Raw genomic sequence first — 24,004 nt, forward strand, 5'->3', positions numbered from 1 at the left:
TTTTTTCTTCTCCGTTTTCTCGACAGAACAAAAGCAAATCATCTCTGAAATATACTGATGAAAGAAACGGTCTGACAGTCGCTACGGACGACGTGCAGAGACCCACTGGAAACCGTGATTTAAAAAGTCCAAACCAGAAGCCGAACGAACGAATGGGGGTGGGGGAAAAAAAAGGAAAGTAGAAGGAAAAGAAGGAAGTACAGTAGAAAAATTGGCACAGTATTGTGGAGCAGCTGTGTTTCCCTCCAGCGTCCTCCCCAGTGATGCACAGCGGAACGATCCGGAAGCCCCACACACAGCCCTATGAACAGAACACTCTGAGAGAGAGAGAGAGAGAGAGAGAGAGAGACAGAGAGAGAGACAGAGAGACAGAGAGAGACAGAGAGAGACAGAGAGAGAGGGGGGGATTAGGGATGGAGAGTGAGTTCGGAAACAGACAGTGACATTGAAAGAGAGAATGAGAGAGATAAATGTGAGGGCCCATTTGAGGCCTGTGACCACCTAAGTGACAAATTCAAGTGACACTCTCCACAGGAAGCATGTGGGCGGGGCTCCATACATTAGGGACACTTTAACGAGGCCTCATGGCCGTCACTGCGCTCTCATGACAAGTGAGCATGAAAAACGCTCTTATCTCGTCGAGAACAAACAAAAGCCGGGAGAGAGTGTGTGTTAAGAACATGGACGCTCGCTCCTCTAATCCTTTTAGTCAGAAGCCCTTTTCAACCGGTTTCTATGGTTACCATTCTGCATTTTTGTCCTGGTACACACCAGCGGCTGTGCTGCCTCTGCATCTGTGCGCCCCCCCATTCGCACTATGACCCCTCCCCCCCTACTCCCACCACAACAGTGTGTGTGTGGGGGGTGTTTGAGAGTGCGAGTGGAGAGAGCGTGCGCGTGTATGTATTGTCTGGGTGTGTGTGGAGAGTGTGTGTGTGTGTGTGTGTGTGTGTGTGGAGAGAGAGTGTGTGTGTGTAAAGAGAGTGTGTGTGTGTTGAGAGAGTGTGTGTGTGTGGAGAGAGTGAGTGTGTGTGTGGAGAGAGAGTGTGTGTGTGTGGAGAGAGAGTGTGTGTGTGGAGAGAGTGTGTGTGTGTGGAGAGAGTGTGTGTGTGTGTGGAGAGAGTGTGTGTGTGTGTGGAGAGAGTGTGTGTGTGGAGAGAGAGTGTGTGTGTGGAGAGAGTGTGTGTGTGTGTGTGTGGAGAGAGTGTGTGTGTGGAGAGAGTGTGTGTGTGTGGAGAGAGTGTGTGTGTGTGTGGAGAGAGAGAGTGTGTGTGGAGAGTGTGTGTGTGTGGAGAGAGTGTGTGTGTGTGGAGAGAGTGTGTGTGTGTGTGGAGAGAGAGTGTGTGTGTGTGGAGAGAGTGTGTGTGTGGAGAGAGTGTGTGTGTGTGGAGAGAGTGTGTGTGTGTGGAGAGAGTGTGTGTGGAGAGAGAGTGTGTGTGTGTGTGGAGAGAGAGTGTGTGTGTGGAGAGAGAGTGTGTGTGGAGAGAGTGTGTGTGTGGAGAGAGAGTGTGTGTGGAGAGAGAGTGTGTGTGGAGAGAGAGTGTGTGTGTGGAGAGTGTGTGTGGAGAGAGAGTGTGTGTGTGTGGAGAGAGAGTGTGTGTGTGTGGAGAGAGAGAGTGTGTGTGTGTGGTCCCATCACTCACTCGTCAGAGTCTTTTTTGCTCTCCTCGATGTAGGCGATGGACTCGGAGCGTAGACGGTTGGTGACCTCATAGGTCCGCAGCGTGACCCCGAAGATGTCCTCGTGATAGCGGTTCTCATCCTGGTTGGAGACCAGAGACCAGAGGGAGATTAGGAGAGGGTGCGGAGAGCGGTAGCTTCATGTTTGTGTATGTATTCCTGGAGGAAAATAGCTGCCTATGGGCAGGGGGGCTAAGAGACACAGACCGGTAAGGGGTCAAGGCCTGTGTCTGTGTGTCAGTATGTATGTACGTGTGTGTGCGTGTACGTGTGTGTATGTGTGTGTGTACGTGTGTGTATGTGTGTGTGACTGAGCGTCTGTGTGTGCGTTCCCCACCCGGAGTTTGCTGAGGTAGAAGCCAGCGTCCTCCTGGGTCATGTTCCCCTGCAGCCTGATGATCTGCTGCACCGTCTTCAACACGTCCCCGGCCATGGTCACGTCCCCGCACACGTAGATGTGGCCCCCCTGCTCCCTGAGGGAGCGGTACACCGTCTCCTGGAGCTGCTCAAGGAGCACGTCCTGCACATACTTCTACAGAGGGGGGGGGGGAGGGAGGAGGAGGAGGGGGAAGGAAGGCAGAGAGAGAGAGAGAGAGAGAGAGAGAGAGAGAGAGAGAGAGAGAGAGAGAGAGAGAGGACCTTCATGTTTACGTGAGGGAAGTCGTCGTGCATTCAGAACCAAGCCGCAGGGTTCAGTGAATCTTCCTACAGCCTGTCTGCGGTGGCTAGTATCTATCTCGGGAGGGGGAGGGGGGGGGTGGAGGTGATGTGGAGACCCCCAGGTGGCTAATCCCACGGCTGCAGCTACCTTTGGTCTGCCTGGCTCTCTGGAGTAGGCTGTGTAGAGCTCCTGGAAGGCCCCCTGGTTCTTGGCTAGGACGGTCTCCTCCTTGTAGATGTGGTCGATCTGGGACTCCCGGCAGCCAAACACAAGTGTCATGGGACAGGACTGCACTCCTGGGGGAGGGAGGGGGGAGGGAGGGTGGGGAGGGTGGGGTCACAGGGGGGTGGATTTCAAATCCTGCACCCTCCGCTGGAACCCAAAGCCATCACAAATATCTCCCCCTTGCGCCAAACCTACCCCTCGCCGATATAGCTGTTCCTCTTTCCTGTCTACACTACAGCTCTCTGAGAGACACTCACCGAGGCTCTAAAAATCACAGTCTGATTCAGAATCGCGGAATCAAATCATTGCTCTCAAATCACAGCCTCTTCCACTTTCCAGGATAACTCCTCTGAACTGCTCTGAACTCCGGAAGGCTGTTCCGATTCTGAGAGACTTCCTGGGGGCGACAATCCTCCAGCTGAGATGCCGGGGGCTCCTGGAAAACACGAATGCCCACCCACCTTTGTGTTCGTAGTCGAACAGTCTCTGCTGCCAGAAGCTTCTGAAGGGGGCGATGCCGGTGCCTGGCCCCACCAGAATACACGGAGCTCTGTGGTCCTTTGGCAGACGGAAAGTTGCCGCTCTGTAACCATGAAAACGTCGCGGTTGTTATTGTTGTCGTCTGGAAAAGAAACTTGAGAAGCTGTGAAAGTGAAGTGTATGGAAACAATCGTGGTGTTAAAGAAAAAGGAGAGATTGTACCCTCGGACGAAACAGGGGACCACATCGTCCTTCTGTATCCGGCTGAGCCACGAAGAGCACACACCATGGTGAACTGGTCCTGAGCCATCTGAAACAGACCAATACACAACTCATCCACTTTACCTGTCCCCTCCCTCCCTCCCTCTCCCTTCCTCCCTCCCTCCCTCCCTCCCCTATCCTCCCCTCCCATCCTCCCCTCCCTCCCCTCCCCTATCCTCCCCTCCCTCCCCTATCCTCCCCTCCCTCCCCTATCCTCCCCTCCCATCCTCCCCTCCCTCCCCTCCCCTATCCTCCCCTCCCCTATCCTCCCCACCCTCTCCCATCCTCCCCTCCCTCCCCTCCCCTATCCTCCCCTCCCTCTCCTCCCCTCCCTCTCTCTCTTTCTCTCTTCCCCTCTCTCTTTAGCTATGTGAACCAACACTGTGGAGTGTCCGTCGTACGTCATTTCCTGGATGTCAAGGGTGTTGGCCTTTGCTAAAACCAAGGGCTGGACATGGAAGCACCGTCCCCGCCATTCGTAACACCGTAACCGACACACAAACAGGAAGCAGCACCTACAAATCGATTCGCAGAACAAAGAAGCGCATGCTGATGCAAGGTACAGTCCCAGTTCATCCCGCGTCAACAACATGGTTTGTCGTTAGTGTAAGACCACAGTTTGACGGTTGAACCACTTCACGTAACGGCGGTAATACCTTCTCCACAGGTGGGCACAACGCACTGAGAACTGGCTTTGCGAGATAACTTTCAACTCCCTTCTGCTTTCAACTGCAGTCGGCCCGACCCATAACGGTGGACTAATTAGATTTAGCATGACTTGGGAAAGGCCAGAAAGCAGCTGCAAAGGCCACGCAGGGGCGGTAATAAGAAAGTAGCACAGCAGCTATGTCATCATGACTAACCTGACTCCTTTCTCATGGCTGCACATCAGGCAGCTGATGCCGCATAAAACCAGGAAGTGGACGACAGGAAGAAGTCATCAATTCCAGGAAGTAAACAACAGTAAGGAAGTCAATAATGACAAGTCCTGCAGAAGTTAGGGAAAGTCACCAGAGCGGTCCTGACTGTTGACAGTATCTCTGCATTCTGCCTGGCAACCTCAGTCCTCAACTTAGATCAGGTGGAATTGATCTCTGATCCATAACTACTGGCCCATGAACCCCCCTGAACCTCCCTATATTTCGTTTTCTTTTTAACATCTCACATCTTTTTAAATATGTGCACCTGCTTTCCCCTATCTTCTGACATTGTACGTCCATATTATCATACACTGTATCACTTTATTTATCTTTTCTTTTAGGAGGTACACCTCAAACTCATTACCCAACCAATGTGCAATGACCATGAAGACATTCATCTTCTCCAATGAACCCCTTAACACCCCCAAACACCCCTTGACAGTCTTTGAGCACGCCCTGACCCACTACCCACCTGCAATGACCCCCTACCACCCCCTTTCACCCTGACAAATACTTCACCCGGCCCCCCTCACCCTCCTGACCTCACCTCTGGCTCTGTAGGAAACCACGGCCACAGTCAGGTGGATCTCCCCCGGGTGAGCGTCTGGGGAGGAGCTGATGGAGTAGTAGCGAGGCTGGAGAAGGGGAAGCTGGGTCAGCAGCAGGGTGGAGGCCATCTGGATGGAGGGGAACTCTTCCAGAACTTCCACCAGGGTCGGGGTGTTGTACCACTTCCACTCCTCATACTCCTGCAGACCCTGCGGACCAGGAGGGGAGGAGGAACAGGAGGAGAAGGAGGAGAAGGTGAGGGAGGAGAAGGAGAGGGAGGGGAGGAGGAGGAGAGGAGGAAGAGAGGGGAAGGGGGGAGGAGGAGAGGGCAGGGGAGGGGAGGAGGAGGAGAGGGGAGGGGAGGAGGAAAGGGGGACGAGAAGGAGGAGAAGAGAGAGAAGGAGGTGGAGGAGGAGGAGAGGGGGTGACAAAGAGAAGACAAATTGGTTAAGATTGATTTTATCCAGCGAGTCACAAAACGTAAAACCGTTTGTGTCATCATTTCTGACATTTGAAACAGGAGGCTTTAGACTTCTGCGGCCTCCAGGAAAAATGCTCTGAGTCAAACCATAACAGACCTGAGAAGGATGTTTGTTCTCAACGTTCAACAAATGGCATTCCCATATGCAGGAACTACTTACTAAGCTAACTCACGGCCCAGTTTCCTGTTCCTCAGCCCAGATTTTGCACACATGCCAACATCTAAACACCTCAAACAAGATCAAATCAAGCGTTGAATTCCCCGTGTGGAAATGGCACCGGAAAAGGAAAGCAGCCCTACAAATGTCACGCTCATACAGTATGTTTGAGCTTGACATAGCATTACAGGGCGCTTCTAATCTTAGCCTAGTGTCCTGACATCAGGGCCTTAGATAACCCACAAAGATCCGAGGGCAATGCCGGTCTGTGGCTGGGCTCTGGGAAAATAGCAAAGCCTTTACTTCATGCTTGTTTGGATGTTTATTTTTGCCCTTATTTTCTTCTTCCGTTTGGATTTTTTTCCTTTCTTTTTTAGAGAATGAGCTGAAGCATAAGTGGTGAGTCAGTGCAGACCCTTGGTAACACAATGAGAGGTTGAACTGTGGGAAGAACAACACTTAGTCTGTGGCTGAACGTCAGCCCATACTGGAAGCTACGTGTGTCTGTGCGTTGGTTTAGTTGAAATGGGCCTTTGAAAAAGGGTTTAAATGGAACTGTCCATCTGCCTCCTGAATACAGGCTGTGTGAAAAGATTCTTTTCGACATTCCAATAAGTACCTTGGTATAAAAAAAATGCAAGAAAATCCTTCTGTAATGTGAAAGGCACATTACATGTTATGCTAAAATCATGTCAAATCCTTGCTATGTAAACTTAACTCATACTAACACCATGCTAATATCAAACTAATTCATGCTAACACCATGCTAATATCACACAACCTCTTGCTAACACCATGCTAATATCCCACTAATCCATGCTAACATCATGCTAATCTAACACTAACCCATGCTAACACCATGCTAATCTAACGCTAGCCCATGCTAATTAAACACTATCCTCGGTGCATTACCTTACTGAGGAGCTCCAGCTTCTTCTTGTGTTTGTCGTTGGTGGCCAGCGCTGCAAACTGCTGAAGCAGCACCGGGCTGGGCGGCGTGGTGATGTCCAGGAAGCACTGGAAGGCCTGGAACAGGGTGCACGGAGGGATCCTCACCTCCTCGTTCCAGTTACTGATCACACCTGCCGAACCGGGACCACACAACCACAGCCAGCTACAGACCAACCAGATCCACAAGCAGCAATGGTCCCACCACAACCACAAGCAGTTACGTAAAGACCAGGAGATATAGGCTGTCGTCGTGTAGAGGCTGCAGGATATCTCAAAGCCTACATACACCATAACACCACTCATGGAACAGAATATTAAATAGGTATTGCAGATTTAAATCTTCTTTGGTTATTTAGCAGATGCTTCTATCCAAAGCAAGGTTCACTTATTATTATATGACGTTACTATTATATCTAAACGTCTACATACAAATTGCACATAGTAACACCACCCACCCAGTGCAGTGTTCCTCTCCTCGAGGAACTCCACCTTGATGATTTGATTGGCCGGTGGGGCATCCTCCAGTTTGTCAATGAGTGCCGTCACCAGTTTCTCGTGGTTGCCAGGGAAGACGCCCAAATGGTCGCCAGGCTGGTATCTCAGGCTGTCGTGGTTGTTGGCGTGGAGACGTACGCATATGGTGGAGCGACTGTGGAGAAGCGCAGGAAAGCGGGGGGCGGGTCGTGATCACAACATCGCTCAAACACACAGCGGTTAACAACGAAACCGGGCAGAACATGAATGCAGTGTGACCACTGTGTTTGGTGGGGAAAAAATCTGAATGGGTGTTAGCTGTGGCCAAAAACCCTTGTCTTTTTTTCCTCTCGTGTGCGTCAGTCATGGTCGTGTCTTTCGGAACGGCGTCTCACATCGTGAGGTCGCACGTGTTTCGTGTAGCCGTTCGACTGTGAAATCTGCTCACTTAGACATGGGGCTCTGCAGATTTTTGCTCTCCAGCAGCTTGGCTCCGTAAACCTTCTTCTTGTGGACGTGGTAGAGAGCTGCAGACAGACACACCCTCGCGGTCAGCCCCTCGCCCTCACAGTTACCGCCCCCCCCCCAAGTCGGCGTTCCTCACCCTCGGTCAGAGCGGGGGCCTCTGCAACGTAGCTCAGGCGGAACTTGCTCTGCTTCCAGCTGCGGTCATTGCTGATCAGGGAGTCATTGGCCTTCTCGATGTTCACGTCGTCGCCGACGCAGAACACGTCGCAGGCGGCCTTGGGGAGGGCGGGAGGGCGGGGGCGGGCGGCGAGGGAGGCGGGGCCAGAGAGAGGCTCGTTAAGTGGTGCGTCATGACATGGCCTTGCACAGACGGCGTGTTACCGCGGTCCATCTACTCATCGTGCCAGTACCTCTCGGCATCACGTATAATCATAGGTACTCTATAAAACATACAGTGTACCACAGACACACTGGTCATATATAATATACACCTACTATATCTATATATATGATCGTATGTTTATTTGAATGCCGGTGTTCGTACAAACAAACAGACAAGCAGCATACAACCGACACGTTCTGTGACACGTACGTTCACCGTGTATGACTGCCGCATGAATGACGACATTCCACCATCCTAACACAGCCCTCGCTTTCGACAGAGGCAAAGATCCATCGGTGAACCCGAATCATGTCGGGGTGTGGTGTCAGGGCCCTCACCTTGAACACCCTCTTGGCCCAGGTTCGGAAGGACTCCTCCTGGCCGCACAGCTCGTCTCCCTCCCCCATGCGCAGGATGCGCTCCCCTCCCAGCTCCTCGAACAGCGTGTCCACAGCGTGGGCAAACGCACAGAAGTGTGGGTAGGCCCTGGAGCCAAGGCCAAACACCGAGAACCTGGAGAGACAGAGAGAGACACACGCACGCACGCACATACACACAGCCGCGTAGCCGGAGACAGGCGCGCACGCGCGGCCACGAACCCAGAGGCACGCACGTACACACACCCACGCACACACACACACACACACCATATGAGGCCAAGCACTCCACCGCGCTCTCCCTTCCTCCCTGCGGGCTCTTGACAGGCAGTATAAAACAGCTCATTATCCCTAATGTTGATGTGATATCGTGAACCAGATGCCCCTGGGGTTAGTAAACGCACTAAGCACAGGTCCCTTCTCCGAAACAGCGGCTCCTCGGCTCTGCCACCCCCCCCAGCCTCAGCAGGCGGGAGGAGGCCGAGTGGAGGGAACAGCCTTGGGGGCTTGCCGGAGGGCTGTTCCCGGCAACGCCCTCCCTCCTTCCCTTCTCTACAGCAGGCTGCTACCTGCTATGCCTTCCCTCCCTCCTCTATAATCAGGCTGTTCCCCTGCTACACCGTCCCTCCCTCCTCCATGGAAGGCTGTTCACTGCCACGCGCTCCCTCCCTCCTCTACGGCAGGCTGTCCCCTGCGACACCCTCCCGCCCTCCTCTAGAGCAGGCCGTTGCTTGTTACACCGAGATAAACAACAATCATAAACATTACAACATCATAAACAACGAGATAGCCAAGGTACCCGCAATGTTTTTTGGGGCTATTTCACTGTTTATGATCCGTGACCTATGCACTTTTTGTAAAGCTCTCTCTCAGAAGTTGCTTTGGATAAAAGTGTCTGCTAAATGAAGACATGTGAATGTACACCCTCCCTCCTTCCTCTACAGCAGGCTGTTACCTGCTACACCCTCCCTCCTTCCTCTACAGCAGGCTGTTACCTTCTACACCCTCCCTCCTTCCTCTACAGCAAGCTGTAACCTGCTACACCCTCCCTCCTTCCTCTACAGCAGGCTGTTACCTGCTACACCCTCCCTCCCTCCTCTACAGCAGGCTGTTACCTGCTCCACCCTCCCTCCCTCCTCTACCGCGGGCTCCTATGCCCTCCCTCCTCCTGCCTCAGAGGTGTGTGTGTGTGTGTCTGTGTTACCAAAGTGTGTGTTACCTGACGTTGGCCAGAGGGCCTGTGCTCTCAAAGTTGGCCTTGTTGTCTGGCTCGTCACTGGAGGACTTCCTGGTGTCTGAGTAAGAGGACACGCTATTGAAGCGCACCTTGTAGCTCCTGAGAGAGAGAGAGAGAGAGAGAGAGAGAGAGAGAGAGAGAAAGATAGAAAGAGAGAGAGAGAGAGAGAGACAGAGAGAGAGAGAGAGAGAGAGAGAGAGAGACAGAGAGAGAGAGAGAGAGAGAGAGAGAGAGAGAGAGAGAGAGAGCAGAGAACAGGTTGAGTATCATATCATCTTGTAAGGTACACAAGCTCATGTTAGTATTAAGGAAGTGGTCGTGTGTTGCAGCTCTGCATTTGCAGGAAGTGCATGCTGCACCTACTTCCTGTCCTCCATGTTGGATGTAGGGTGGCGCATCTCCATCAGCGCTGCTCCAAATTTCTACCGACAACAACAAAGAGTTACCGTAGTGTCTTCTTCACAAATACTTTGATGGACATATTAAATAGGGCCACCTGCTCCTACCACTACCATAGGAAGGAGACGGGGCACGATGAAAACTCTCAGAACTTCCACGCAAAAGCAAAACCCCAAACCCAGCAGAGCATTATGTGGTCGTGGAAAAATGATCCAGACCACGCCTCTAAAAGTGTTGAAACTACGTTTTTTTTTTCTAACCGTCTGAACAACCAATCCCACCTCTCCGTTCTCGGGGGGGTCTCCGTTGCCGAAGGTGCTGGTCACGACCAGGACCAGCGTCTCGTGCTCCAGGTCCACCATGTCGTAGTCCTCCATGGACATCACCTGCAGGGGAAACACCCATGGTCATACGCCCTCAGCTGGAGAACACGGAGGTTCCCATGGTCATACGCCCTCAGCTGGAGAACACGGAGGTTCCCATGGTCATACGCCCTCAGCTGGAGAACACGGAGGTTCCCATGGTCATACGCCCTCAGCTGGAGAACACGGAGGTTCCCATGGTCATACGCCCTCAGCTGGAGAACACGGAGGTTCCCATGGTCATACGCACTCAGCTGGAGAACATGGAGGTTCCCACACACACGCTGCAGGAGAACATTTATGTTCGCACGCACACACACACGCAGTCGGAGAATATATGTTCACAAACACGCTGGAGAACACGCCTTTCCACATCAATCGCCATCAATCCCAATCGTTGATCTCATTCATCACGTAGGATTGATGAGCATGTCTTTAGACAGTCAACATTACGGCTGAAGACCTTCACCATTTGTCAGTCATGCAGACACACACACACACACACACGCACACACATCAGATGGACTCAATGCCACAGGCACAATAAACCCGCTGTCCTGGCGTTAACGAGCTGATAATGCGAAGCTGCGCTTGACGCCCAGGGGGTCCCGGTGGCTCGACGTGGCGTCGCGTGCCCACGAGGGGCCCTCCATCAGCGGGCGACGGGCGTGAGACGGGGCCCCGCCCCCGCCGGCCACGGGAGGGGTCACCGTCGCCCGGCCCAGCGGCCCGCCGCCCTCCCCTACGCCCCCGGGATAGATCGCACTAGGGAGAGAGGGGCAGCGGCGACGGGAACAGCGGGCCGCGTGGCCTCGCCTCTGCTCCGTCCCCGCTTCTCTTTTTCATTTCATTTTTTTTTTCTTTTTTTTTTTTTTGAATTACACAGCCTGTGTTTTTTTTTTTACTGATCTCATGTTAAACTACAGCTCGACGCTTGGCTGAGTTCCTCCCTCCCCCCCGCCCCCTACCCCCACACCCCCTCACCCCCCCCCCCCCACGGCGTCCACGCTTTGCGGGAGCCAAGGAGAGTGTGACAAAAGACACACTTTCTCCTTCCCCTCCTCCCGTGCCAGAGTCTACCCCTCTGAGTGTGAAGCGCGTCTCTCTCTGCCTCTCTCTCTGCCTCTCGCGTCTGCCACGTCTCTCTGCGCCGCCGGCACGGGACCCGCGCGGAAACCGGAAAGAAACACGCCCGGTCGACTCGGGTTCGGCGGCGGTGTGGCGTGGGGGGGACGTCGAGAGGGAGAGGACATTACCTTGGCGTCGAAGGCGTGCTTGAAGATCTCGCACAGGGTCTTGGCGTAGTCCTGGGACTTGCCCGTCTCTGTGGCGTACAGTATGGTGGCCTTGACTCTTTTTGCCATCGCGTGGCCCATCAGCTTGGCTGAGAACTTCACTGCCCTGCGGGGGTGGGGGAGGAGGATCAAAAAGAATGAGAGAGAAGACAGAGAGAATGGGAGAGAGAGACATAGACAGAGAGAGAAAGAGAGACAGAGAGGAAGTGAAGAGAGGGAGACAGAATGAGCGTGACAAGAGAGAAAAAAGAGAGGGAAGAGAGAAAGGGAGAGAAAGAGCGAGCGCAATAGAGACATCGGGAGAGAGAGAGGGAGAATGAACGATGAAGAGAGTGGACATGGAAGGAATCGATGTAGAATAACAGGATGAAGCATTTCATCACATGAAGTCAATGCAGAACCAGTGGTTTGGGGTAAGCAGAAACCTCTCCACCTCTTCTCCCCTACCCTCCCTCCTTCCCCCTCTCTCCCTTATTCCCCCTCTACCCCTACTCTCTCTCCCCTCCTTAACCCCCTCTCTCCTTTCCCCCTCTGTCCTCTCCCCCTCTCTCTCCTCACACCCCCACCCTCTTCCTCTCTCTCCTCTCCCCCTCTCTCTCCTAACCCCCCCCTCTTCCCCTCTGTCCTCTCCCCCTCTCTCTCCTAACCCCCCCCTCTTCCCCTCTGTCCTCTCCCCCTCTCTCTACTCACCCCCCCCCCTCTTCCTCTCTCTCCTCTCCCCCTCTCTCTCCTCACCCCCCCCCCCTCTTCCCCTCTCTCCTCTCCCCCTCTCTCTACTCCCCCCCCTTCCTCTCTCTCCTCTCCCCCTCTCTCTACTCACCCCCCCCTTCCTCTCTCTCCTCTTCCCCTCTCTCTACTCACCCCCCCCCCTTCCTCTCTCTCCTCTCCCCCTCTCTCTACTCAACTCCCCCTCTTCCTCTCTCTCCTCTCCCCCTCTCTCTACTCACCCCCCCCTCTTCCCCTCTCTCCTCTCCCCCTCTCTACTCACTCCCCCCCCTTCCTCTCTCTCCTCTCCCCCTCTCTCTCCTCACCCTCCCCCTCTTCCCCTCTCTCCTCTCCCCCTCTCTCTACTCACCCCCCCCCCCTTCCCCTCTCTCTTCTCCCCCTCTCTCTCCTCATGCCCCTCCTGTCTGGAGTCTTCTAAACTCCCTGCCGTAGCAGGACGGGCTGCGCCACGCTCGTGTGGGCCCCGGCAACAGACGACACACGTCATGTCGGAGCAGCTCACGGATGGTAATCATGATTACCTAGCTTGTCATATCCTCGGGTGCATATAATAATAGATCAGAGCCCGCACACACACACATACTCACAGCACACACACACACACACACGCTCATAGCCTCACACAAAGACACAGATACACTCCTGGTCACACTCACACGTATTCTCCCACTCTACACACCCGCCCAAGCACACACCTTCAAAGTCACGGCCACACACACACGCTCGCACAAAGACACACTCCTGCTTGCGTCCACACACACACACACCCACACACACGCACGCTCAGTTGTGATGACTCCCTAGGGGGTTGATTGTCTGAATGGCACGGTTGAGTAAACCAGCTCCAACTCTGTGTCTGTATTTTTGTGTCATCTCATTCATCCAGACCCCAGCTATCACAGCTACGACACCAAGAGACACACTGCTGGCCCTATACTCAAATGAACACACTATACTTTCCCCTCCTACAAGTACGCACTTTACCCAAGTGTGTGCTTCAGTCTACATGTAGCTTCTATAGCCAGTGGGGCTATTACGGCCCACTAGACCTTGTCCAGTCTAATCATAATGTTGACTCGGAGGCAAGGAGAACTGGCTCTCCTCTCAGGCAGTACTCACTTGGCCAGCTTCTTGAAGCCAATGGTTCTCTTCTTGGTGGGGGTCCCGTTCACCGCTTTCCACACGTGGTTGTGCCAGGGGTCCGGCTGGGGAGGGAGGGGGGCAGATTCAGTCATCACACCCCTGCAATAGAGAGGCCAACGAGCTTGTCTCCTTGATGGCCACAGGCCGGGGGGGCAGGGGGGGCGACAGGGTTGTGGATCACGAAGCTGTATCGATCCACAATGGATGCTCACCCCCTTTCCGAGGGGACCTGCTCTGACATGTGATCAGGTGCTCCCCACCGCACACACACACACACACATACATTCACACTTCATCAAACAGACACCTCATATCATCACCAGACCCTGCCCTCCCGCAGGTCTCCACGGTGCCGCTCACTTCCGGGTCACGTGGCCCTTGGCGCGTGACCTCACCTGGTACTCGAAGGAAGGGGTGAGGCGGTAGTTGATCATCTCCTGGTGGAACACGGGGGTGATGCTGCCCGACATGGGGGGCACGATCCAGACCCAGTCCCCCGGGCAGCCCCCCCTCACCCGCACCTCGTTCTCCATGTGTTTGATGAAGGACTCTGTGGCAGCGTGGTGGTCCACGATGGTCACCTTGGACGACTGCCAGGGAGGGGGGGGGGGGGACAGGAATGGGGAGGTCAACAAGAGACTATGGGTTCTACTGGACAAGGTAGGAGAGTATGGTGTTTTCCTGGTCTGCTATACATGGTAGGAGAGTATGGTGTTCTACTGGTCTACTATACTTGCCAGGAGATGGGCTTGGCTCAGGGGTTTATCCTACTGAATAAACTTGGATCATTAATGGTAAGAACATTTCCCCGCATATCATGAGCTTGCTGGTTCAAATCCCTCTCTTTAACTTCATGCCATTCCCCAGTACAGAAAGCGGGTCTGAGACTGAATCCAAACCCTTTCAGTGACAGTGGAGAAGCAGTTTCATATACGCTGTCTTGATATACTTTCTTATCATATATAAACTTCAGTAATGACATGTTCACAGCTAGTCCACAGTTAATCTGATTCTCCTCGACTCTAAGACGGCACCTTCTAACCATCCGCTGTCATCTAGAAATACAGAAGCGTTTGTGTTTCCTGTAAAGACTACAGCTCCCAGAAGACCTGTGGAGCCCACCCGGAACAGTGGCGAATTTCCTTAAGACTGCAAGGGAAGCTTAGCTTCCCCTAACATTTCCAAAAATTAATGGTCAAATATTTACTATTGTGTTAACATTTTAAATGCGTTAGAACACGTTCATATTGAAGACGAGTTCATTCAGAATCAGATCCTTGTTTCAGGTTAACCTAATTTCCACATATACTCCTTCAGATTTATATTGTTTTGTTATATCGAGTAGGTTAGGCTAGTTCGTAGGCATGAACTAGCCAGTGAACGTTTTTAGGATGTAGGCCAAAAATGAGCTTCCCCTCTTTGGAAGACCAGCAGGCGCCACTGACCTGGAAGCTGTAGAGAACTGCTATGTTGATCTCCACGAGAGCCTGGTCCTTCCAGAGCGAGGACGTCTTCTTGGTGTCCAAGGCCATTCGGTTCGCTACTTCCTGTGTGGGCGGGGCAAGGCATGATTCCGTGGCGACAACAACAACAACCGCAGCAACAACTGGAGGAGGGCATGACTGCAGTGAATGACGGGGTATGGTTTCCTTAGTAACCTGGCTGTGGCAGAGAGAAGCTATGCATGGTGAAGACATTTCACTTCCCATTTACCAAGATCTCCTGGAGCATACATTTAGATAATGGAGAGAAATGATCTCAAATGGACACATTTGAGCGCGAACATGCTATTATGTTCCTGTTCTTCAATGCAAAATCAGTGCCCATGGAGGACACGTATTTCCTTACGTGTAAACAAGTTGCAAGCGGAATCTGTGCTCCCGAGTACGATAATTGGGCAAATTACACACATAAATGCCATCGAAGCTGGAGAATGTCTCCCTGGCATGATGCTGGATATGCTAATGCTCAAGCAGTGGAGAACCATCCATCATCTATCTGCTACTACAGGTCCTGACAAAAGCTTCATCACTCCAGCTGTGCTGAATGCTCGGGAGAGCCAGCCCAGAGAGTACACAGAACGGCGCCAACGCCATCAGCCACCGCTGAATGCAACTTCAGTGGGGAAACAATGCTCACATTCCCAGGGGCACCATCAGGCATCCTTGGTGTTCATAGTTAGAATACCTCGGTGGCTGTCTGGCTCGGTCCAGAATGTGGAGCATCGCGTTCATGCAGCGCCACGGCATTTGTATGACTGTGTCTGCGGTCCGCGTCCAGTGAGGCACATCCACATAACCCACTCGACCTTGTCATGAAGCCCCACTTTGAGCACTCCCTCGTAGCCCGAGAGCCCAGCCCTCCTTGGCCCCTTACCCCTCAGCCCCCTTCTACTCCCCCCCCCCCCCAACAACCCCTTGTACCTCCAGCATGTTGTAGCGGGAGGTGTCACAGAAGTCTCTCACGCCGATCTCGGTGCCCATGTACCAGCCACTGAAGGGGCAGGCGGTGAACTCCAGACCCCCGATCTCCAGCAGCATGCTGGACACGGCGGGGAGGCCGTACCACCTCAGATCGAGGTCCTTGAACCACTCGTACCTGCCACAGGGATGGCACGCGTCAACCCTCAAACCTCAGGTGGAGTCAGATGGCTGAGCGGCGAGGGAGCGGTGAGGTAAAGGTGAGCGAGCGGTGACGGAGTTGGGCTTGTCATCAGAAGGTTCCCGGATCCATTCCCCGCCTTGACAAATGACGTTGTGTCCTTGGGCAAGGCACTTCACCCTACTTGCCTCGGGGGGAATGTCCCTGTACTTACTGTAAGTCGCTCTGGATAAGAGCGTCTGCTAAATGACTTAAAAGAAAATCGACAAAACAAATCTAGCACGTTGTTACGTTAGCTCAATTTACTGTCAGACCAACCCACAACACCATTTGCTGAAATGTTGGTTGTCATATTTTTGGGATCTTGATAGACAACAACAGTTACTAAACCAGTACATCAGAGCCAGTTACTTTTTATTAAAGTAGCAGGACTGTAGAAGATGGCAAATATTGTTTAGAAAAACAACGGGTCCAGCGCTGGCTAAATATAACAGCACAACTGCACCTGAATGGCTGTGGAGCGCTGATAGACAGATATTGTTCCCTTGTGTGCGCATAGAAACACAAACAGTACAGCCAAATGATACACAGCCAAGACCAACATCATCAGACTAGCCCCTGCCAGCGGCTGTGATGCTGCTGAAACCAGTTCCATGTACCTGGATGTTGTTTTCTGAGGAAGTGTGTGTGTGTTCGGCCTGTGTGTGTGTTCTCTCTGTATGTGTATTCCGTCAATGTCTGTGTACGTGTGTGTTCTGTCTTAATGTGTTCTGTGTGTGTGTTCAGTCCATATCTGTGTTCCGTTGATGTGTGTGTGGTCTGTGTGTGTGTGTGTTATGTGTGTGTGTGTGTCCCACTCACTTGGGGTGTGTGATCTGCACCTCTAGGATGAGGTCTTCTGGAAGCTCAAACAGCTCCGGGTCGTTGCCGTTGGCCTGCAGGAGAAGAGGCAGGACGTCGAAGCGTCCCTTCCTGGCCTTCCAACCCTGCTGCATGCAGATCTGGGGAGCGACGGCAAAACAGTGAGCCCACCGCACAACAACAACTCTGCCATATTTACACATCCATTCACACACAGTTAAAATGTTTAAAGTTCATGTCGCTCCAGCATCTACCAACGCCTAAATACACCCTGAAATGGTTTACAACTCCTTTCACACAACAGTGTTGTCGCTGGAAAACTTCTCAAGGGTCTGTCTGTGTCCTGATTCCCGGGTGTTGAATGCAGGAGTAGAACAGCATGCTGCGGGGACATTGAACACAGCAGAGCCGTGTGACCCAGGTCCTTCTCCTACCTCTGTTAACCCTCCAGAACCGGGTGACCCAGTTCCTGCTCCAACCTCCTCCAACCCATGTTAACCCTCCAAAACCATCGGACCCAAGTCAAACTCCAAAACCATCTGACCCACATCCTGCTTCAGAACCATGTGGCCCAGGGCCCTGCTTCAGAACCATGTGGCCCAGGGCCCTGCTTCAGAACCATGTGACCCAGGGCCCTGCTTCAGAACCATGTGGCCCAGGGCCCTGCTTCAGAACCATGTGACCCAGGGTCCTACCTCGGTAAACTCCACGTTGGCCGGGTCCCCCAGGATCTGTCCGTCGGGCTGCTTGTAGCCAGCGTAGCGGATCAGCTGACTGTTCCACACCCGGAAGTCGTGCTTCCCGTCCATCCGTTGAGGGAAGATGGTGATAGCCGACCTGCGGATGAACCCACGTGAGAGACGCAGAGTTTTTCTCTGAGGAGTTTGTAGTTGAGCTCAGCTGAAGGTTGGACCGAGGTACACACAGAGTGCACGGCAATGACTCTGGCAAGGGATTACTGCTAATGAGTGTCTAAACAAATAGCTGAAGGCTAGGTTTGAAAAAACATCAGTACGGTGGGGAGTATGGCGACGGATTAGCATCTTGCTAATGACTGTCTAAAGTGTATTTTAAGGCTGGGCAAGATTATCAACATCACACAGTCTGGAGAAAGATCCTACAGATAGGATTAACCATTTCCTGTCAAGCTTCTTTTTTTTTTTGCATCAGAATTATAGATAGTAGAGTGAGCTAACAGTAATGTGACTTTGATGATGGATTAGCATGTTGCTGGGGTTTTACAGATGGGTAGATCAGATGCGATGGCATTGCTCGTGTGAAGGTTTACGCGTGTTTTAATCTGTACGGTTCAGGAACTACAACGACTTCATTACCTTTGCCCTCCAAAGTAACCCCCATGCCCTTTCTAATGCCTGGACGTGGTGGGTGTGATGATTGCATAACGTGGGTGGACAGTAAGTTGCTGTCTAGGGTCCAGAGCATCTGGTCTCTATGTGGACCTCCCTCCCCAGGCCTCTGACTGTCGCTGGCAGGGATGGAAGGAGAGCAATCCCTCTCCTTAACCCACAGAAGGTGGATGTGTCGGATGGATATTGCTCAGTGGTACAGAATCTTACCGGGAATCGGGAGGTTGCAGGTTCCAAACCCCCTCTGTAAGTGGCTTTGGATAAAAGTGCATTCTGCGTGAATGTGACTATGTGAATAATGACGTGTGGTGTGTTGTAATGTGATTGTGATGGTTGCCATTGTTCATGTAAGGGAGGAGTGTATCTGTCCAAATCAGATGTGTCCTGACTGAGTGATAATCTTAATAACTAGGGAGGGGGGGATAGTGAGTGGTTGAGAGAGAGAGATAGTGAGTGAACAAGGGAGAGGGGAGTAGTGAGTGAGCGAGAGGGAGAAAAGGGGGGTAGTGAGTGAGCGAGAAGGAGAGAGAGAGAGAAAGAGAGAGAGAGGGGGGGGGTGAGCGAGTGAGTGAGAAAGACAGAGAGAGAGATAGTGAGCGGATGGGCTAGTGAGTGAGGGTGAGAGAGAGATAGTGAGCGAGCGAGCGAGAAAGAGAGGGGGGCAGTGGGGTAGAGAGAGTGAGTGACAGAGTGAGAGATAGTGAGCGAGCGAGAAAGAGAGCTAGTGAGCGAGAGGTAGAGAGAGAAACAGTGTGTGAGGGAGAGGGAGCGAGTGAGCGAGCAGAGACAGATGGGTAGGAGGTGGGGTTTTAGTAGAAGAAGGGGGGATGCGAGGAAAAAAAGGGGGGCAAGAGAAGGAAGGAGGGATGGAGCGACAGATGGGACGAGGCACGAGAGAAGAGTCATGGACAGCGAGTGGAGAAGAAAGGTAGGAGCACAGAGAGAAGGCCGGAGGAGCTTCCGCCGGTCTCACCTGAGGTTGCCCTTGTTGGTGGCATACTTGATGTGGTTGCAGATGTTGTTGTACATCCCGTGAGCCGTGGTGCAGTCCCTGGCGTCAAACACCTGAGGTAGAACAAGTGTGTTACTGGGTCTAGGCCAAGTATGGACTCTCGAAAGGTGGATTCTGAACCAAGTAGTGACTCTTTATAGTGGGGGGGGGGATCTGGACCAAGTAGTGACTCTCTAAAGGGGTGGAGTCTGGACCAAGTAGTGACTCTCTAAAGGGGTGGAGTCTGGACCAAGTAGTGACTCTCCAAAGGGGTGGAGTCTGGACCAAGTAGTGACTCTCTAAAGGGGTGGAGTCTGGACCAAGTAGTGACTCTCTAAAGGGGTGGAGTCTGGACCAAGTAGTGACTCTCTAAAGGGGTGGAGTCTGGACCAAGTAGTGACTCTCTAAAGGGGTGGAGTCTGGACCAAGTAGTGACTCTCCAAAGGGGTGGAGTCTGGACCAAGTAGTGACTCTCTAAAGGGGTAGAGTCTGGACCAAGTAGTGACTCTCTAAAGGGGTGGAGTCTGGACCAAGTAGTGACTCTCTAAAGGGGTGGAGTCTGGACCAAGTAGTGACTCTCTAAAGGGGTGGAGTCTGGACCAAGTAGTGACTCTCTAAAGGGGTGGAGTCTGGACCAAGTAGTGACTCTCTAAAGGGGTGGAGTCTGGACCAAGTAGTGACTCTCTAAAGGGGTGGAGTCTGGACCAAGTAGTGACTCTCTAAAGGGGTGGAGTCTGGACCAAGTAGTGACTCTCTAAAGGGGTGGAGTCTGGACCAAGTAGTGACTCTCCAAAGGGGTGGAGTCTGGACCAAGTGGTGACTCTCTAAAGCAGGGTCTCACCTGTAGCTTGGACCACTGGATCCTGCCCACGCAGCGGGCAGCGTTCCTCCAGGCGTGCTTGGCCCCGTAGATCAGCTCCGTGTCCTTCAGCTGGTACGTCCCCGACGCCTCGATCTCCCTCGTCACCTCCTCCAGGCGGTCCTCGTGGGCCTTGGAGCCACACCTGCGCGCGCAGCACATACACATGTAGCACACACACACACACACAGCACACACACACACACACACAGCATGCACACACACAGAGCACACGAGCACAAAGCAGACACATGGACCCCACACACACACGGAACACACAAAGTATGTTGAGTTATGGGGATCAACGTTTCTCATCGCAAAGGTCAAAAACCTGCCCAACCCCAGACCTCCGCATAACCAAACCTGCCACCCCAGCCCCTCCTCCACCCCCCCAGCCCCTCCTCCACCCCCCCTGCCCCTCCCCCCCCCCCCCCTCCCCTAGCACGGCTGCTGGAGTCGAGTCGTCTTGCCTCTTGATGGAGGTGAAGTACTGGTCGATGAAGTCTGTTGCCAGGGGCAGGAGTTCTTCTTTGGTCCTGGGTTCGTCGGGCTTGCGGCTGGGGATGGGCGTCATGAGGGAGCCCAGGCACACGCGCTCCGAGCAGATGGGCACCTGGGAAAGGATATGACATCACGTGTCACTCCAGGCTTTCAAGCTCCTGGTGGAATCAAAACCAGTTACAGCTCCAGTTCCCCTGGTCCCTCCCTGTCCATCTACCTAGCAGTCCTGTGCTGACTCACTGCTTCTAATCCCGCTGGCTGATCACTGACCAAACTGACAGATGCTAAGGCAGAGAGCTGGAGACACTCTACTGATTTGGAACTCTTGATATCTGTTTCACCATCCATGTGCACACTTATTTTTGATCACTACTCTTGATGCAAGACTGTGTTCAGCCTTTAGTCTGGACCTCTCTATGTCTGACTGTGTCCAAAGTAGGGGAGCCCTCACTGCATTGCCCCTCCAAAAGGTTTCTTTCATTTTTCTCAGTCAGTTATTCTTGTCGTTTTTCTTTGTCTTCCTTGAGGGTTTAGGTTGGTTTAGGTGCAGTTGTATGGGCGTGTGTGAAGCCCTCTGTGACATTTATTGTAGAAAAGGGTCATACCACCACAACTTGACTTCATTTGAAACCAATTCAAAAAGCCAAGAACGCCTTGTAAGACTATTCCATTATATCTAAGCATGCTTTCTGTATCACTGTGCAACTGTTGCAAAGGAACCCAACCCCCCCCTGGTCCACCCACACATCCGTCCCTAAGTCAGCTAGTCAGTGTTACTGATTCAAGGGTGGAGGGGCGGGGGGGAGGAGTCACATGAAAACAAGAGGAGGAGGGGGAAACAGGATGATGTGAGACTGAGTAAAGGAAAATGCAATTGGTCACTGCCAGCAGGAAGCTGTTTCGGGTCAATGTAATATGAGGAGATCTGAAGTGAGCTGTCACTTTGGGTAGCTGTGAAATCATCCAAAAGAATAGAGAGAGCGAGGGAGGAAAATGGAGAAGGGAAGACAGATAAAGAGAGAGAGAGAGAGAGAGAGGAAACGGTTGCACGAGCATGAATCAAAAAGTGGAAATTTAACAATAACTTGATACTGCTTAAATTGGCAATCTAGTCACAATCCCTTCCCTTCAACCAGTCCCACCTAGACCCCCCCCCCCCTTCCTTCTCCCTCCTCCCCCCTCTCCCCTTTCTACCTCCCTCCTCCTCCTCACACATTCCGGGGCACCACCCCTGTTCAACTCACAGCAAACCAAAGTTCCCCGGAAACAAAAACAAAAAGACGAGATGGCACAACAACGCAGGGATCAAAAGACATCTTGATGGGAGAGAGGGAAATAGGAAGACAGAGAGAGAGAGAGAGAGACAGAGAGAGAGAGAGAGAGGGAGGGAGAGAGAGAGAGGGAGAGAGAGAGAGAGAGAGAGAGAGAGAGAGAGAGAGAGAGAGAGAGAGAGACAGAGACAGAGAGAGAGAGAGAGAGAGACAGAGAGAGAGAGAGAGAGAGAGGGAGGGAGAGAGAGAGAGAGAGAGAGAGAGAGAGAGAGAGAGAGAGAGAAGAGAGAGAGAGAGAGAGAGAGAGAGAGGGAGAGAGGCAGAGGGGGCGTGATGGAGAGAAAGAGATGTGAGTGAGTGATCAAGTGAAGCGGAGCTGAGAGAGAGTGTTAAAAATAAAACAAAAGGAATGATTCTCGCTCCGGAGCGCGTCCTCTCTGGCGTCCACGCCAGCCAGCTGTCCTACAGGAGCAGCCGGCTGTGATGTATAATAAACCTAAAGATGCACTATTACTGCCCATTCATTGGGATGCAAAGCTGCCTGTCTGAGAAGAGCATACTGGGACTGTGCCATGGCTGAGCTGAAGGCAGATCATCGCACATAACAACGACCTGAGGGTGGGTCAGGCCCCTTTACTCCATCCCAGGATCGTGTTCTAACTAATGACTCGCTAACGAAACGCAACATGATCCGGAATTGGCTGATGGCTTACTGATGTTTGTTTATGATTGAGAGACAGATAGACGGACGTGCAGTCAGACAAATAAGACAGGAAGACAGACAGACAGACAGACAGACAGGTAGACAGACAGAGAGACAGACAGACAGACAGACAGACAGACAGGTAGACAGACAGGTAGACAGACAGACAGACAGACAGACAGGGAGACAGACAGCATTACCTTGCCGGCGCTGTGGTATAGGGTGTCTGTGTGGACGACGCCACTCTCCCAGTTCTTGACCTTCATGAAGCGGGGGCATTTGTTGGGGCTGCCGTTCAAGAGGTTCTTGTCTGGGGAGACACTGCCCTGGGCGGGAGGCTGGGGGGGTTGGGGGAGGGAAGAGGTGTTAGGTTGTTTACTCTCAACTACAAGAACGGGTAGGTGTCCAAACTCTGGCGTGGGCCACCGATAACGAACCCCCAAAAAAACCTTTTCGAAGTTCGACACTGCAGACTCCCCCCCACCCCCAGCACACTTTGTACTCGACACACAAAAGTGCACACGCACGTCGGCGCACAGGCGTACACAAACCTCTGGGTTTCGAGGGTGATAATCATCGCTGACAAAGGGTGCATCGAGTATCAAGTCAGTGCCGGGCCTATTGACGGATGAAGACTGGCTAATGTAACCTCCCTCAGGGATTGTCCTGACGCAACACAATGCAGGAGCAAAGTCCCGCTGCAAACCCCAATCATATCCCGATCAATCACACGCCCCCAGCACGATCGTCTTCGTACCCCACACAGCGAAAGGCAGGCGCTCGACAAAAGGTGTAATCGCCACCACGCCGGGGCGGATGAATGGATAAGGAGGTCCATCGACAGAGGCTCATCGACGCATCTTGTCCTCTGGGACAATGGAGGGAGGCGACTGACTGAATTGATTTTGATTTGTACCACGGCGCTGGTGGAGACGGGCGCGGCGTCGGGCCCCGGCACTGGCCTGGAACCGCGGAGCTCTGCCAGCATCCTCGGCTCCACTGGAGCTCTGGAGAAGCCTTTGATTGGTCCGCCGAAAGAGAGCTTATTATCATCAGATCTTCAGCCAAGCGGGGGGGGGGGGGGCGTTTGGGGGTTGGGGAGGCAAGGAGAAAGAGAAAGAGAAAAAAACTCAAAGGAGAGAGACCTGGAGACCCGGTTGATATGAAGAGAGAGTGCGGGAAAAGATGGATGGCGGGGGAGAAAGGATACCAAGCGGGGGGAGGAGGTGGAGAGGAGGAACTGAGGGCAGCGAGCGCCCGACGACGGCCGCGAGTCCTGACGAGCAGACGGCGAGAGAAGGACGAGAGTGAGAAAGGAGGAGGGAAGACTCGGACGGCTTCCGACTGGGGGGGCGGCGAGCGGAGGGGGGGGGGCGGGGCAGAGACGGACGAAGGGGGCGCGTCTCGTCGGCCGCCGCGCCGCCACTCGCTCTCTGCTCCCTGCGGAGCTTCGACTGAGGAGACGTCGACGTTCCCAGAGCTGCAGAGGAGCCGGGGAGCGACAGAGCAGCCAGGCTGTTAGAGGGACTAGGCTAACAGAGCTAACAGAGCAGCCAGAGGAGTCAGGCTGACAGAGCCATAGAGTCGACCAGGCGACCAGGCTCATTAAACTGAACATTATG

At 53.1% G+C, this 24,004-nt stretch overlaps 1 protein-coding gene across 1 annotated transcript; it reads right to left on the bottom strand.

The window, feature by feature from the left end:
* Positions 1-1,639: 1,639 nt before the first annotated feature.
* On the bottom strand, positions 1,640-23,370 carry nos1 (nitric oxide synthase 1 (neuronal)). Its single transcript, XM_084695315.1, has 26 exons — positions 23,299-23,370; positions 22,583-22,720; positions 20,351-20,520; positions 19,890-20,052; positions 19,031-19,122; positions 17,386-17,527; positions 16,691-16,830; positions 15,652-15,826; positions 14,674-14,775; positions 13,624-13,818; positions 13,205-13,290; positions 11,321-11,465; positions 9,984-10,088; positions 9,667-9,725; positions 9,286-9,402; positions 8,028-8,202; positions 7,444-7,582; positions 7,288-7,366; positions 6,821-7,014; positions 6,327-6,496; positions 4,775-4,985; positions 3,269-3,356; positions 3,028-3,149; positions 2,489-2,637; positions 2,018-2,212; positions 1,640-1,762 (listed from the first exon to the last, which is right to left on the bottom strand). Exons 1-26 carry the CDS (start codon positions 23,368-23,370, stop codon positions 1,640-1,642), a joined length of 3,546 nt encoding a protein of 1,181 aa, XP_084551441.1.
* Between the last annotated feature and the right edge of the window lie 634 nt (positions 23,371-24,004).

Source organism: Hypomesus nipponensis, chromosome 28 (genome assembly GCF_054491055.1).
Source record: "Hypomesus nipponensis isolate SF chromosome 28, ASM5449105v1, whole genome shotgun sequence".
Lineage (NCBI taxonomy): Eukaryota > Metazoa > Chordata > Actinopteri > Osmeriformes > Osmeridae > Hypomesus > Hypomesus nipponensis.

What these genes read in the sequence shown, in the direction of transcription:
- nos1 (XM_084695315.1), bottom strand. Translation starts at nt 23,370, where the DNA reads ATGCTGGCAGAGCTCCGCGGTTCCAGGCCAGTGCCGGGGCCCGACGCC. An exon ending in TCCAGTGGTCCAAGCTACAG is followed by an intron (nt 19,123 to 19,889) that starts GTGAGACCCTGC and finishes GTTCTACCTCAG; the next exon opens with GTGTTTGACGCCAGGGACTG. An exon ending in CCCGCTACAACATGCTGGAG is followed by an intron (nt 14,776 to 15,651) that starts GTACAAGGGGTT and finishes CCGCCCACACAG; the next exon opens with GAAGTAGCGAACCGAATGGC.